Raw genomic sequence first — 14271 nt, 5'->3', positions numbered from 1 at the left:
TTGCTCCTCGCAACTTACTATGTAACATTTTTATTTTCTTTTGTAATATAGGCGTTTACACAGCTTTATCCTTTCCTTTCTGGAGATGATTATTTTGGAGAAGAAACGATGGCTGTAAAATTGCAGACAGTTCATAGCTGTGAGAGGCTAATCCATCAAATGGTTAAAGAAAAACACATTCTAGAGGTGCCATTGTAAACAGAGATAACTAAATCTGCTTTTAAGATGGGTTACACATTAAAAGAAACAGCTCCTTTAAACCATGGCTTCTTCACTGGCAGCAGCACGGTAGAAATAACAGAGTGATGGGCGGGGAGGATGTCACACATTTGGACCCCAAGGAGAATAGTGTTTTCATTCTGAATGCAAGTGCTCTGTTCCCATCTAGCGCAAGTGATGACATCACCAGGTCAGAGGTGACACCAGTCCCATTCTACAGCTAGCCCTGAACTAAAGCACAGTCCAATTACGTAGCCTACATCTAACACTTCCTAAGTGTCTGACTTAGAGAATTGTAGACAAAGGGGAAAAAATGTCTGTGTCTTTTGAGAGGTTAAGAGGGATTATCCATTTTTCAGTCTGTGGATCTAATGACAGAGAAATTCTCCTTTCTCAAGAGCTGAGGCAGAACCAGAACTGAAGGACTTTTCTTAAACTCATGAAAAATGAATGCCCTTTCTTTCATTTCATTCTCTATGAACAATAGGGGGAGAAAGAGCCAACTATGTCTAAATGAGTCACTTAACGTGACCCTGTGACTTCCTATCCAAAATATGAAACCAATTTAAATACATGTACTAAAGAATTCTCAAAACTCTTGTAAGTTGCATTAACTCCAAAATTAGAAAATAATCATATTCTTATTGCAGCAAATAAATCTTCATGGGCCGCTATTTTGCATAAGCAACATTTTTTATACTACAAAGGTAAAAGGGATAGTGATATTTAGGCCTATGTTATTAGTGGCATGTACTGATCTCTCTGTTTTGACATCAACAGGAGTTGCACACACAGCCAGGTTGCAGGAAGCAGGATTGCTTTAGAGGAGGGGGAAGTGTTAATTAATGTTGGCTGAGTTCACCACATTCTGAAGCCTTAAATAAAGCATGATTTCTTAAAATGGGGAAGAGGGGGGAGGGGAGAAGTGCTTTAAGGAGCATACCGATATCTCCCAATTAAATTAAATTTTCAGTTATGGGGAGATTTGTTCTATGATCACATTATTGGCCAATCTTCTTGTTTTTTCCCTTTATCTTTTGAAGGCTATTTTAACAGAGAATTACCCACCAGAGTAGCTCTGAATACAGATTTGATACGTGGCACTTTGGGGGTGCAATACATATTTTTATTCTCTGCTACAGACCTGAGCTTGGGCTCCTTCATCACAAAAACCCCTCTACTGTTCTCCAACTTTTATAGAATCAAGTTGTGTACAAAAAATCTGGGCAGTGGATTAGCCAGAAGCTGTAGCAACCCCTGTCCCTACAGCTTTAGCTCTTCTCTTCTCTCCTGTATGTCTCCTAAAAATGCCAAAAAACGGAGCAAGAAAAATGGCTTTGTGTTTTGGAATGTTTTTAAAATAGTTAAGTAAGGGTTAATATTTTGTTGCTCAGATTAGGTCTCACTTCCTCATTGAAAGGCCTCCTTATCAAAGACTTTCAAGAGAGGCTCCTTTGCAGGGCTATTTAAATAGCCAGCAAAGGAGTTCTATCACTGTAACAACTGAGATTCTTTTTAGGATGAGACTCCAGAACACTAAAGCTCCTTATGCATTCAGACTGGTGTAAGGCAAAGCATAAGATAAACAGAGAGATTCTTTCACCTTCTAATTGGTTGCATTAGGCAGTAATGCCTCCTGGGATTAAGGTTTTTAAAAAGTTATCTGCACAGAGATTGTTTGGGGGGGAGGGTGGGGCGGGAATCTTCTGGATGAGTTGGTCAAAAAACATGGTCATTTCAATAAAAACTGCACAAGACATTCACCCTGTGATATGAAAAATCTACTGTTCTAATTAGGGAATGAAGTACCTCTTTGCAGTTGCATCTGAATGATCATTATTACATTTATTATTATTTACCCGGTTGTGCTATTTGATGTTAGAGTTGGCAACTAGTTTAGGACAGGACACTGGTAAATATCAGCTTAAACCTGGTTAAACCAGGAATCTGGGAAAAATAATTGCATCCGTGTCCAGCAAGTTCAGAATTAATCTGTTCAAACTTTGGGTGCAGCCATTCAAAACGGAGGATTAGGCTCGGTCTATCCACTATATCAAAGTTGGTCTTCAGCTATAGAACGCTGCATGGCCAAATGACCTGGACTGGTATCTGCAACTCTGCTTGCTTCTGACTGCTTAATGCTGCAAGCCTACCACACTGCATTACTGGCGTTTTCATCTAATCGACTGATTTTGACTTTTGTTTATATAATATCGAAAATGGAACTATGAGTCATGAAATGTATAATGTGGTGTGTATTGATGAAACTGTTTTTAAAATAGAAAAAAATGTCTTAAACTGGGCCTGCTTAGTGTTTCCTGGGCAGTAAAAACCAAGATTTTACCAGATAAAACCCACCTCTGGTAAACACCCTGCCATCCCTGCTTGCTGCACAAATATAGAAGAAGACAAAGTCACAGCCTTGAGGATGTTTTGCGGTTGAAAGGGCATGTGTGTACTTTAAACAAAAAATGTAGAAGCAGTTGGTGTCCATGAAAGATGCTGGATTGATTGCCATACTGAGTGAAGTCCACCCACCTAAAGCCATTCTCCTATGCCCCTCCATCAATACACCTCACCTCAGCAGAAACAACCAGTGTTACCTCTGTCAGAGCATGCTAGTTCAGCTATTATGCTCCTCATGTTGCTGAGTGCATTGATAAATAATTCTAAAGTGTCCATCAGGTAGCACTCCTACATTAAATCAATGACAAAGTATCATTTAGGAATACCAGTTCTTGACTGCATATTACTGGTATTTCACAAGAAATAAAGGAAACTCAATGGCACATTTATTGCTATTTCCTCATCCATGGAATAGGACACAGACTTATATGCACAAATGATTCTGAAAATCAGAATGTGTTGCAGTGATTTCTAATACACCTTCTTCGAGGCCAAGTTTAGCTTTGTAGAAAAGTCCTTCATTATTTCACTGCCCCATTCAAACACTACATTTATATTCACCTAACTAGTACCAAGTGCAACAAGGCATTGCATCGTGTAAATAGCCTTATGGAGAGGAAGGAACTAAAATCAGAAAACAATATGACTTCACTAGCTCCGTTTTTAGAGTAACAACAAAAGTTCCAGGAGCATATATACTACGTTAGGTTTCAGAGTAGCAGCCGTGTTAGTCTGTATTCACAAAAAGAAAAGGAGTACTTGTGGCACATTAGAGACTAACAAATTTATTTGAGCATAAGCTTTCGTGAGCTATAGCTCACTTCATCGGATGCATTTGGTGGAAAATACAGGGGGGAGATTTATATACATAGAGAACATGAAACAATGGGTGTTACCATACCATAAGGTGAGCCATGGTAATATGGTAATCATCTTAAGTGATCACTGGTTACAGTGTGTATGGTAACACCCATTGTTTCATGTTCTCTATGTATATAAATCTCCCCACTGTATTTTCCATTGAATGCATCCGATGAAGTGAGCTGTAGCTCACGAAAGCTTATGCTCAAATAAATTTGTTAGCCTCTAAGGTGCCACAAGTCCTCCTTTTCTTTATACTATGTTACACGCTTCAGTAGAAGATAGACCCAAACCAACCAACACTCGCACCCCACAATCCAAACACACACAAACTCTGGAGAAATTTAGAATGGGATCCCAACACTCCCAGACTATGGGCAGATCTAGATCTAAAGGCCACCAAACCAGAGTAGTAAATTGCACACCTATTATGCACTTACTTTACACAAGGTACAGGGCAGTGGAGAATCAAGCCCTTTAAAACATCTGTAAAATGGGGATAATAATACTTGCTTTCTATTTACACTATAAATTCTTCAGGGTGGGGACTATCTCCTTGTGTTTGTCCAGTGACTAGCACAATGGGGTTGGGACCTTGTGGCACAACTGCAATCAATAACCAGAATCTCTGGCTGTTCTAAAGGCATGTCAGACACACTAGATACACTATTGGAAAGAAACATCATGGGGGAAAATGAAACAAAAATGGTGTGAAAATAATAACAGAATAAAAACGCTGCGCCAAACTCTGCTTCCCATGTGTGACCCGTTGTGGTGTTACTGAGGGCAGCATTGACCCACTGCACTCACAAACACTATAGATTGGCACCAGCAAGGGTTTCTAATAATTCTACCCCTCAAAGAGAGACGATGAGGAACAGAAAATGTAAACACTGGGGAAAACATTACCTTTGCAACTGGAGCTCCAGTACTGGCTTCCTCGGAGAGCCATAGGAATCTCTGAGCTTGAGCAAGGGTCGGTGAAAGGGCAGCACAATCAGAGGGAGGAACATTTGAAAGTCTATAATAAAATATGCAGACTGCAGGCCATGGGTGTCCCTATTGTAAGCATAAGTTTCCCTTTAAAGAACTTTCCAGAACCATGCTTTATGGTTAGAGATGGGGCCAAAACTAAACTGTGACGTTTGGATTTGAGTTCCTTGATCTGATTCTGCCCACATGTTTTTCAGAGGAGGGAAGTTCCAAAAGCACAAGGTGTCTATTTCCAGTTCCAAACTCTCCTGCTAACAGCTGGTTTCACAAGATTTATTATTTAGAAAGCCCTTGAAATGTGCCAGGCACTTTACAGACACAAAGGAAGAGAAGATTCCTGTCCCAATTTCTGCCATTTGGGGCTGAAATCCTTGCTCTGATTGGAGCCAGAATACCAGCTCTGATTCAGTCTTAAGCCCCAAATGAGATCCAAGCATGCTTCCTTAGCTCCTTTCTAACACTGAAAGCTAGTCTCAGTGCTTAGCAAAGTCTAAAGAAAACCTTTCATTGCCATTTCATTTGAGTGCAGGATCTCAGGAATAGGCATGACTGACCATCCCCATCAGCTCTAGGGGAGCTGATACATAAGTCTTCAACACACCTGAATTAAATTAACTCCAGCAAGTGAAATTTACTATGAAAAGGCAAGTGGCAGTGGCGGGGAGAATCAGGGAAAGGAACACAGAAGTTGATGACAACCTATAGGGAATGAAGTGTTTGGTTTTAATGACACAACAATTGACAAATTTCAGAGTTGCATCCGTGTTAGTCTGTATTCGCAAAAAGAAAAGGAGTATTTGTGGCACTTAGAGACTAACAAATTTGTTAGTCTCTAAGGTGCCACAAGTACTCCTTTTCTTTTAACAATTGACAAAGTATTTTAATGGTACTCTGCATGTATACATTGCTCATTATCCAACATGTTTATACTCCTGAACAGGGTAATAATGCTGACAGATCCCAGCTGCCTATCTTAACTCTTCGGCAACAGCAGATCTTTCCCTCCTGATGCTATTTGTTAATACATTTTTCACTAGATCCTAATTAGCCTTCTGGCTCCAAAGGAGAAATGGTTTCACTTATAAGTCCCCTGAGCAGAAAATCCACCACAGAGTTACATGTAATATGGAGCTGTACTTTGAACTAGACATTTAAAAAGTGTGTTCTTAGCCACAGTGTGCTGGTTAATGGGGAAATCCACGTCCCAACAAAGTAAGAGTGACTTTTCATTATTAATCATAGGAGATGATGGAATTGTTGTTCTGTTAGAAAGGAACTCTGCTTAGTGATTTTGTTTCTTTTCATACTGTCTGAAAGATCATCTTTGCTGTGTGGCCTGTGTAATGCATTAGCTTCTTTTTAGGGCTGCACCTTAAGTTTAAGGGATCTGCGCAGAAATAATATAACTCCCACAAAGTGAAAATTTAGCTAAAAACACATTAAGGTGGGACACCAACCCACAGAAACCCTTAAAGCAAGGAAGTGCCTAGGTGAGGGATCCTTCTTTAACATGCCTCAAAACCCCAAACAGCACATGTACTCACTGTCCTTCTACAAATAAATGTCATGTACAGAAACACTCCCGCATTCTCAGGATTGCACTATAATGCAATCCTTAACTCCGACCACAGCACATCAACGTGTTTGTCAGTCTGGCATCCAGGAACTGGGAAACTAAATGGTATGCTCTTTTCCAATGGGGATACATGAAGGCCAAGTTATGGGGCTCTAGACAGCCAAACACACTTTAGAGCAGCCCTGAGGCTGCCCTAAATTGTGGCATGAGCCAAAATGGCCCCAGGCCATTTTGCCAGGATGGGGGTGGGAATAACATAAAGACGGTATTAAGCCACCTTTGCACTCACTTCCCCATTGGGTTCTGTGTGAATTGGACCCCTCCTTTTTTTAAATTGGGTTAATGCTGCGCAGTTCTTGGCTGGGGCATATTTCCACAATGTTCAGGATCGAACACAGGCTCACATCCAAGTTTCACAGTGGTATTAACAAAAAATTAGGATCCCTGCAGCTCAGGCCCATCATTGAATGACCTATAATAATTTCAGATCATGTGCTAAAGCATTCTTGGCGGAGAACAGAATGCAGACGGTACAGTAAATCCTAGCGAAGTGAGATTGTCCTCTCAATATTTCTGGTCTGCTGATTTAATCAGCAAAGAATTATTTTCTTATTCTCTCTTAAAAAATAAATAAATCTCAAGACCATGTTTCTGCAGCAGCATATTAACTACTCAGATAGGTCCTTAAGTTATGGTGGATTGCTCTATTTTTCTTTGTGTCATATGAGCACATGTACATACGTGCCAAGCGCCATAACTCAATGTCATTGTTTAAATATGGTGAATTAATTGATTTCAGTGGGGTTACTCTGGATTTACACCACTGTACCTGAGCAGACTACTGACCTCAGCTGCAGTTGTAACTATCACAGACAGGACTTGCTCCAACTCTCAGGGAAGTCAATGGGAATCTTTCCGTAGAAGTTAATGGGAGTTGGATCAGTTCCTGACTGCAGAAAAAATAATTTTAGCTCTCAGCTTTCAGATTAAAGAGAAGGCAATGAACCCAATGGTGTCACCAGTTGGCATAGGCTTAGCTGTGATATAATACCCCTACGGTGGGGTTAGGAACAACATCACTGACTTCTCTTTGCTGCCCCACTGGTATGCCTAGTCTCTGACTTGCAACCTGCCCCTAGTCACCATACAGAGTCAGTGCTCAGCGTCTCTGGTGGTCTCAACAGTAGTGCTGTGGTCAGTACCAGTTTTAACAATGGTTTCAGTGATATGGACACCAGCCTGTTATGAACTGGACTGACACTCATAGGCGCCAACTTCGTGGGTGCTCCGGGACTGGCACACCCTCAAAAAAAATAGCTCAGCACCTACCAGTGGCCCCAGCAATCAGCTTCTCCCCCTCCCTCCCAGCGCTGCCCACCTGCTGTGATCAGCTGTTCAGCGGCATCCAGGAGGTGCTCGTGGGAAGGGGGCAGGAAGAGGGAGGGAGGGGATGAGGTGGGGGTAGGAAGAGGCAGGGCAGGAGTGGGGGTTTGGGGGCAGGGGTGGAGGGAGAGCAGGGCCTGGGTCAGAGCGGGGATCGAGCACCCCCCCAGGGACTTGTGAAGTTCCTTCATCTAAGGCTTGGTCTAAGCTGCCTTACATCAACCTAACTCTGTAAGAGTCTACACTAAAATGGAGCTCCCTGTGACACTGCCTCCCATATGCTTCATGGCTGGATGATTAAGATATGATTATGGCATAATTATGATGTATTTTATACAAGATGAGTCATGTGAGGTGTCATTGGAAAGTTAGGATTTGCTGAATACAATTATCCTATTTGCATGCATGGATCATGTATGTTTGTATCAAAAGTTATGAAAATTGACTATGGAGCTGTATTTCAAATGGGTTACTCTGAAAAATACCCATGGCCAGCCTTTCAGGTACAGCAATGAAGAAGCCAGACAGTGCTAATGGCTCATCAACAAAGACAACAGGCTATGGAATAGCTCAGCCTTCCAGTGGACATTTCGGCCAGCCTGTAAGTAATGGCTGCTATGACTCTGCAAGGGCATGTGACCAGACCACATGACTCTGGACTCCATTTTGGATACCTGTATTTTTCCACAAATTGGGCTTGGAGCTATTTTTGGAGCAAAGGGATCCCACCATATACTAAAGCGATATAATGCAGGGAGTGACCTCATCTATGGTTCTTCACTCTCTCACAACTCAACACCTGAGAGAAGCTTGAAAGAAAAGGATTTGGAATGGGAGTGGGGATCCCAAGCTACAAAGCAAGTGCAGCTTGTGCCTTGAGAATCTGCAAGCCTGCAGCCAGGGTGAGAAATGGCTAATTCATAGTCAATCTTTCTAATAGTTTAGGCTTAGTTTGCAGTTTTGTTTATTTACTAGGTAATCTGCTTTGATCTGTTTGCTTTCACTTATAATCACTTACAATCTACCCTTTTGTAGTTAAAATTTGTTTTTTGTTTTAATCTAAACCAGTATGCCTTTGACTGAAGCGTCTGGGGAAAATCTCACCTTGGTTTAACACAGCGTATTGTGTATATTCCTCTCCACATTGAGGGAGCGGTGAACTTTATCAATGAACTTGCACTGTATAGTGGCTGCAGCCCATAATGTCCCTTTGTTCTCCACTTTTAAAACTGAACCCTTCAATCAAAACTGTGACCATCCTGGCAGCACCACTTGTGCCATAGAGTTCAGGGTCTGTGACTCTTTACTGGAAACCACATTTTTCCATGGTTTAGAACCTGCGTGCATAGATTCAGTTTGGAGAGGCACTGTGCGGACAGCTGTGGACGTGGGTGAGGAGGTTTAAAAAAAGCAAGCCCCTAAAAGACCTAATTGAATGTAAATCCAATTTAATGTAATCGGGATCAATTTAAGATGCTGACACATCCTGACTTCTCAGTGGCAAAACCCACTGAGAGAACGTCTGAGTGACATCATCTGCAATACTGGTCTCAGCCACAAATTCTGCCCTCTCTTCTTTGGGTGTCCCCCCACCTACAGATCTGAATGACACTGCATGAGTGGCCATCACTTCCTGAGAAATCACAGCTTGGTGGTTTGGGTAGCTGAGGGTCAGAAGTGACAAGAACGACACCTGCGCTCAGCAGTCTGTACTGACCAAGCCTAGGCCCTGGTCCTGCACCCGTGAAGTCAATGGGACTCTGCACTAGCCCAGAAGTCTGTGCTTGCACACCTGTTTGTAGGATCAGGGTCATAGCAATATACCACATGCATTTAGATGATATTGAACTGAAACCTGTGGCCAGAACAATTGCTCACTGGTAGGAGTGAATGAGTTAATTGACAACTTCACTAATACCTGTGCAATATTCTTACTGCTCTGAAAAATCATAATAAAGGGTCATTTTATCCTGGACAGATGAGGTATGAACAAAAGGAATCACACACAAAATGACTATGCATCTCCTGGCATTCACTGTGACATGAGGACATGCTCCTCTGTTTACCCCTGGACATTTTGCTTGAATATAAATAGCTGTTGCCTTTGTGTTTCAATCAGCTTTGCCTTCTAGATAAAAGGGCTCCTGTTACTTGGGACTCCTGCCGTGGGATCTGTTTCCTAGTTTGCTTCCAAGGCTGTAATAAAACTAGATGCACTGCATAGTTCTTTTCCAATTTTCTGCCTAAGCGTTCGGAGAAATTCTTATCTGATGATGGAGTGGTTAATGTGGCTGAGATGACCCTCTGCCTTGCTCCTGGGCTCAAAAGGGTAGGGCAGAGACACAGGGCACACAGCAACCAGCTTTACCCAGGTATTTGCTGGCTTTCTTATCTCGCTGGGCAGCCTTGTTATATTCCAAAAGCTGCTTCTGCTCTTATCTTCTAGGAACTGTGGTCGAGAGTGTGACATCCAGATAATAGTTCTGAAAGTCAACAAGAAATTGTGGGCTTTTCATATGAAGGCAATGCTCATAGCTGAATGGAAGTTCCCAACCAGCAAAGCAATTGGCAAAGATGAACATCTCTGCACACCCACAGACAGGGATTTTTTGGGCAGTGCAATGGATTTTGTAACTGGAAACTGAAAACGCTTCTAGCATTTGCAAACTGAAATTTTCCATTTACCCATGGACAGCTGCACTGTGGGTGTTTTTCTCCCACCCTCTCCAAAAATTTAGCTCAATCTAGGGGTGAAAGGCGATTCATTTTTCATGCTGTTGCAATTCCAAGCATTCTTACAGCAGACACTGCTAGTCACATGAGGGGACATAAAACCTGTGTGTTTTGCCCAACAGTAATACAACTGTAAGTGGACAATGTGCTAAGCCACACAGCTCCTGAACTAAACTTTGACTTGAAAGCATTTTGAAACAGGTTGGGTAATGACCCATGAACAACCTCCCATGTGTCTCTACTAGCTTTTCTATTGCTTCTTTGGAAGAGAAGCTATACAGTGTGCACAGCACACAATACCATAAATGAATGGAAATCTGGGGATCTTGTACCAGTGATGGGTGAACCCCAGAAAGCTTTAGTGACTTAGTGCAGTTTGGAGAGGAAACTGAATGTTCAGATACTTATTGGAAGCTCTGGACACTTCAGAGGTTTGTTTTCCCTATTTCACTTCCCACAATTCTCCAACTGGCTCCAGTTGTGAGGTGGGTTTGTGCTGTCATGGAGTGGCACATTGGCCCACCAGTTCCTGAGGGTAGCATCAGTTCCCACAGAATTTGAGCTTTCATTTAAAAATAAATTTAACTTCTAGCCCTCATGGTCATGATGAAAACTTTGAGTGTGATCTGATGCAGAGCTGTTAGACCAACATAGTGCTTTATGGACTACAGTTTATCATCATCAGCATTTACACTGTGCCCACCATTGCAATATGCAGCTTTTCAACATCACAGAGGGTTGTGGGGAGAAACGAAGGGTATTCTTGTGCAGGCAATGGATTGAGACTCAAAAGATCTTGGTTCAACTCCTAGCTCTGCCACACACTTCCGGTTTGACTTTGGACCAGTCACTTAATTTCTCTGCACCTCAGGTTCCCACCTGTAAAAGGGGCTAATAAATCGTTACTGCCTCAGCGGGGTGCTGTGAGGATAATTCTGTGAAAGTGTGTGTGGTTCTCCAATCTGTCAGTTCTGTGGGTCATGTAAGGGCACAGATAGATACGATCATCCTTGCCCACAGCTGGATGGGGATTTAAAATTAGAAGCTGGCTTAAATCGATCATTAATTAATTTATACTGTTGAGACCGAATAGGATTCTGGCTTTAATTTATTCTGATTCTCTTTAATTAGAGTAGAGATAATTAAAAGTGAGATGTTTGTTTATTTTTGATGTCTTTGCCGCCTCTTTTAAAAATTAGAATTATGATGTTTTTAACCTTTAAACTCTGCTGAATTTATTTGCATGTTTATGGCCAACATAAACATAGTCACAGAAAGAGAAATAAATGATTTTGCTGATATCATGGGAGCTTATTTTACAGAAACATTTTCTGTTCTTCTAACACAGACACAGAAATGTTGCAGCCTTTATGACTCCTGTTCAGTAAAAGCTCCTTAAAGACAAAAAGGAGAATACAAATTTATGTTCATGCCTTTTTCTGGGAACTTTTACCTGTGGATTTACATAGCTCTCACTTCCTGCCATGTGCAGGTTTTGTTACTCATCATAGTTTGGCAGGAAATGTTTGTGTTTCCCACTGATGTTTCCTGCCCTGAGCTATATTGAACATCCATGTCATTTTTAACCAAGAACTTTAGGGTTTGTTTTTTTAAATAGACATTTGTGTGTTGAACATGTACCCAAATGATTATTCTAGTAAATCCATAGCTATATAGCACAGTATTTATATGGCCCTCACCCTAGTAGTTTCTGGCAAAGTCTAGGATATACACTTTCTTTGTTTGTTCAAATAACAAAAACATTTCCTTACAACTATTACTAATTGAATTTAATTGAACATTCCTTAAGTGTTAAAGTGCCTTATAGAACTACAAACGCTGTACTGACAGGGATCACCTATCACTAAAATGCAGCCACCTGTGAGGTGGAACATGCCAGTGATTATAACTCTGCCGGCAACCCTACATAACCCTACGTGACAGTTAAGGGACAGGTGTGATTGTGTTTAATTGAAGCAACACGGGACTTTCAAAAAGCAGAATGGAATTGTTACCCCTATGGAATCTGGACAGAAAGCCTCTGTTATTGGAAAGGAGATAATGAATTACTAGAAATCATCAGGGCCATTGGTTTCATATGAAAGATCTAATTCAAATCCCATTAGTCAATGGAAAGACTCCCATTAACTTCAATGGGTTTTGGATCAGGACCTCAGAGGAAGACTGCCACCTAATTACATCACAAACACCACCTAGAATCATAGAAGATTAGGGTTGGAAGAGACCGCCGCAAACTTGCTGAGGGTGCAAACTATCCCATCATTCAGATCATTAATGAAGGTGTTGAACAAAACCGGCCCCAGGACCGACCCCTGGCACACTCCGCTTGATCTCGGCTGCCAACTAGACATCGAGCCGTTGATCACTACCTGTTGAGCCTGACGATCTAGCCAGCTTTCTCTCCACTTCTAGTTCATTCATGCAATCCATACTTTTGAACTTGCTGGCAAGAATACTGTAGGAGACCATACCAAAAACTTTGCTAAAATCAAGGTACATCACATATATAGATCTCCATATCTTCTTTTTCTTTGGACTTCTCCAATCCAATACAGTATTAATCAGGTCCAAAAGTACTTAGCTTAATTACAGATCTAATGCGATTAAGACTGAAGTAGCATACGGGCCCTGACTTAATGACAAAACTAACCTTAAAAGTATGACACTCCTCTAGTAGCACTTCTCTACTCTACGTTGCATCTACGATGTAAACATGAATTTGAACTTACAATTACATGCAGCGGTAGTGAAACATCATTAGAGTTTCTAAAAATATAGAAGTTAATTTTCTAATACAAAAGTTATTGCATCCAACATGACATAACTTTACTTTGGACCTCATCATGATGGATAAAGATAAATTAATCACTGGACTGTCTGGAGCAGGGATCATGACCTGATTACATTCAATATGCGCAAAGAGAAGATAGTCCCAACTAGTAATATATATACTTGATGCTTCAAAGGGGCTAATTTCTCAAAGGTGAAGAAAATTGAGTGAAATTGACTGGGAGGAAAAATTTAGACAGAAAGATGTGAATGAATATTGGGAGTTCTTTCAGAAGAGTTTATTAGATGGCCAAAAAGCCATGAGTACATAATCAAGAAAAAGGACACCTTTGGCTAAAAGCCTATCCTGATTCAGTGGTGAAGTGAAGATAGCCATTAACAATAAAGAAACAATATATAACAATTGATAATAATTGAAAAGAAGGGGAAAGAGCTAGGAATCAATATAAATTTATAAGTTTATTAAGTCTAGAAAATCAATAAGAGAAGCAAAAGACATCAGGAAAAAATCCAAGGCTAGCAGGATTAAGGACAATAAGGAGGTTTTTTAAGTATATTAGGAACAAAAGAAATCCTAGGCCAATTAGTTATAGGCCAATTAGTAGATGGAGATGTTAAAATTATTAATAATGATACAAAAAAGGCAGAATTGTTCAATAAATATTTCTGTTCTGTTGTTGGAAGAAAGCAGGATTTCACATAAAGGATTTCACCTGTATCACATGAAGATAATGAAGTACTTTTCAGTTCATTAGTAACCAAGGAGGATGTTAAACAATATCTAGTAGGAAAAAAGATTTTTAAATGCAACAGGCCTGTATAATTAGCACCTCAGTCCTAAAAGAGCTGGCTGAGGTGATCTCTGGCCCTCTGATGTTCATTCTTCATAAATCTTAGAATATCAGGAAATTCCAGAAAATTAGAAGAGCGCTAAAGTTGTGTCAATATTCGTAAAGGGGCAAGCAGGATGACCTGGGAATGATAGGCGGATTACCCTGACATCAATCAGTGGAAAAGATGATATAGGATTCAATTAATAAAGAATTAAAGGTTAGGAATATAATTAATGCCAGTCAACATGGTTTTATGGAAAATAGGTCTTATCAAAAACCTGATTTCATTCTCTGATGAGATTACAAGTTTGGTTGATAAAGGTCACGGAGTAGAAGTAATATACTGAGACATTTGTAAGGCATTTGAACGAATATCACACAATATCCTGATTTTTAAAAAATTAGCTCTATACAATATCAGTAAAGAACTGGCTAAGAATAAGAACTGGCTAACTG

The 14271-nt window shown here is 40.7% G+C and overlaps 1 protein-coding gene across 9 annotated transcripts in view; it reads right to left on the bottom strand.

Moving 5' to 3' along the window:
- ADAMTS7 (ADAM metallopeptidase with thrombospondin type 1 motif 7) overlaps window positions 1–14271 on the bottom strand; it is a 142924-nt gene that overhangs the window by 15345 nt on the left and 113308 nt on the right. For 2 of the 9 annotated variants that reach the window (XM_043493478.1, XM_043493479.1), the window contains exon 24: window positions 12843–12892. The exons of the other annotated variants lie outside the window; for them this stretch is intronic. In XM_043493478.1, coding sequence (XP_043349413.1) covers window positions 12882–12892 — 11 coding nt within the window. In that variant the 3' untranslated portion in view covers window positions 12843–12881. The remainder of the gene's footprint in view (window positions 1–12842; window positions 12893–14271) is intronic. 9 annotated transcript variants of the gene reach the window in all.

The sequence above is a fragment of the Dermochelys coriacea genome, chromosome 10, assembly GCF_009764565.3.
Source record: "Dermochelys coriacea isolate rDerCor1 chromosome 10, rDerCor1.pri.v4, whole genome shotgun sequence".
NCBI classification, from domain to species: Eukaryota; Metazoa; Chordata; order Testudines; family Dermochelyidae; genus Dermochelys; species Dermochelys coriacea.
The sequence above is the reverse complement of the archived record's forward strand: the minus strand, read 5'-3'. Positions and strand labels throughout refer to the sequence as shown.